This window comes from Mandrillus leucophaeus, unplaced genomic scaffold (genome assembly GCF_000951045.1).
Source record: "Mandrillus leucophaeus isolate KB7577 unplaced genomic scaffold, Mleu.le_1.0 Scaffold172, whole genome shotgun sequence".
NCBI lineage: Eukaryota > Metazoa > Chordata > Mammalia > Primates > Cercopithecidae > Mandrillus > Mandrillus leucophaeus.
In genome coordinates, this window is record NW_012101721.1 from 3,409,816 (window position 1) to 3,412,297 (window position 2,482).

General features: G+C 49.2%; 1 protein-coding gene across 1 annotated transcript in view; it reads right to left on the bottom strand.

Annotated features, from left to right (window-relative positions):
* The window catches only part of TMPRSS5 (transmembrane protease, serine 5), an 11,609-nt gene that overhangs the window by 2,641 nt on the left and 6,486 nt on the right, over positions 1 to 2,482 (bottom strand). Inside the window, exon 4 of the mRNA XM_011977062.1 lies at positions 1,289 to 1,486. Within this exon, the coding sequence (XP_011832452.1) occupies positions 1,289 to 1,486 (198 nt within the window). The remainder of the gene's footprint in view (positions 1 to 1,288; positions 1,487 to 2,482) is intronic.

Genomic DNA, 2,482 nt, shown 5'->3' on the forward strand with positions numbered 1-2,482 from the left:
TAGTAGATACTAATATACTACTACATTAGATATCTATGTAGTATCTACTACTTAGATACTAATATAGTAGTATTTCTCTTTTAAATATACTAAGAGTTTTTTTTTTTTTTGAGACAGAGTCTTGCTTTGTCACCCAGGCTGGAGTGCAGTGGCACGATCTCAGCTCACTGCAACCTCTGCCTCCCAGGTTCAAGTGATCCTCCTCCCTCAGCCTCCCGAGTAGCTGGGACTACAGGCATGCACCACCATGCCCAGTTCATTTTTGTATTTTCAGTAGAGATGGGGTTTCACTGTGTTGGCCAGGCCGGCCTTGAACTCCTGACCTCAAATGATCTGCCCACCTTGGCCTCCCAAAGTACTGGGATTACAGGCATGAGCCACCACGCCCAGCCTTAGAAATATTACCTGTTGAATGATAGTTCACATATGTGATAAAATTTGTGAAATGTGTATGGCAACGACTGTTATTTGGGAAACTTAAGGCTACAGGTGATGACAGGAAGGAGTGTTGAGTATATGTGAATGTATATGTGTGTGCACAGTGTGCATGTTTGTGAGTGTGTGTGGTGTGTGTGTGCAGGTGTGTTCATGTGAGCACATATGTGTGAGCATGTGTGAATGCGTGTGAGTCTATGTGCACGTGACTGTGTGAGTGCATGTGTGTGTGTGTGTTTGTAGGTGAATGTCCACGTGTACGTGTGCGTTGGGGGAAACTGGTTGCTGGTATGGCTGCAGCCTGGGCTCACCTTCTAGGGCAGGTGCAACAGCAGGAGTAGCCCTGGCATCAGGCTTAGGAACTGTTTGCCACATGACCTTGAAGAGAGTCGCTTCCCTCCCTACACCGCAGTGCCCTTGTCTGTATCTACCTGTTTCATCTACCTATCAGGGTCGTTACGAGGACTGAAAGAGAAGATATTTGAAAAAAAAAAAATCTCATAAACTGTAACATGGCACTAAATGGCTAGGACCCAAGACTGGCCTGGGGACAGGAGCGGAGCAGCCTATTGGTGAACAGAGCAGCTGCTTGGGACCTCAAGGCAAAGCCCACCTGCAGCCCAGCCATGAAAAGGGCCTGAACCTTTTTTCCCAAAAAAGCCTGTGCAAGAGTTGATAACAGTTTCACATCCAGGTGATGCCAAAATTCACTACAGTCCCCAAATAAATAAAATGTTTTAAGGTTTACGGTGTTTAGAGGAAACTTCAGAAATCAGCTCACCACTCTCCCGCCCAGCCCCCGTCCTCTCTCGACATAGTCTCCAGCCTGCCCACCCTCAAGCCAGCACCGCACCTGAGAAGTTGAGAGGGGTCCGGAGCCGCAGGAGGGCGACGTCGTAGTCATGATTCTGGGCGCTGTAGAGGGGGTGTGGGATAATCCTCTCCACCACAGCCCCCTGGTGGGGCCTGACGGCACTGTGGCTGACCAGCCCCGCATGCACCCGCCAGCTGGACAGGCGGGACAGCCTGAAACTGCACACAGGGGACCACGCTGAGCGGGGAAGGAAGGAGCAGAAGAGGTGTTCCTAAGTGAAGTAGCAGGTGGAGGAAGCTGGCCAGAGCGGCCATTGGTGGGGGGGCCATTAGCGGGTGGTGAGCTCGCAAGCCCCATGGACCATGCCTCTTAGTATCACCCCAGCAGCTGGCAAGACACTGGGCATGCAGTAGGTGCTTAATAAATGCTCCAGGACTGATGGATGGAGAAGACTATGGGTCATCTGCAACCATCACTCCCTTTTTCCTGCATAACTTCCCTCCAAGTTTTATAGCAAACACATAGAGGGCCTTGTGTCGGAAAAGCTTCCGCTGGTCCTGTCTCTCGACTTACTATGTGTGATCATGAGAGAGGCACTTCTCCCTCCCAGCCTTGGTAAAATGGGGATTACACTCTCTGCCCTGTTCGGCACCAAGAGAAGATCAAAGAGCTATTCACTCATCATTCATTCATTCCTCCAAGTCACATTTATTAAGCACCTACTATATTCCAGGGACTGTTCTAGACCCTGGGGACACAGCAGTGGATAAATCTACAAAGAGATTTAGTGGTAAATAAGACCGAGAGTCCCTGCTCCTGCAGAGCTTCCAGTCTAAAGCGGAAGAAAGATATTAACCAAATGATTACATGGAAAATGATTGAACCAAAGATAAACCTGAAGAAACACAGGGTGCTGTGAATGTGAAAGTATTTTTAACACTTAAAAGCTGATGAGGCCAGGCGCGGGGGCTCACGCCTGTTATCCCAGCACTTTGGGAGGCCGAGGCAGGCAGATCACCTGAGGTCAGGAGTTCAAGACCTGCCTGTCCAACATGGCAAAACCCCATCTCTACTAAAAATACAAAAAAATTAGCTGAGCATGGTGGCTCCTGGCTGAGGCAACAAGAATTGCCTGAACCCAGGAGGCGAAGGTTGCAGCGAGCCAGGATTGTGCCACTACACTACAGCCTGGGCAACAAAGTGAGACTCTCTCTCAAAAAAAAAAAAAAAAAA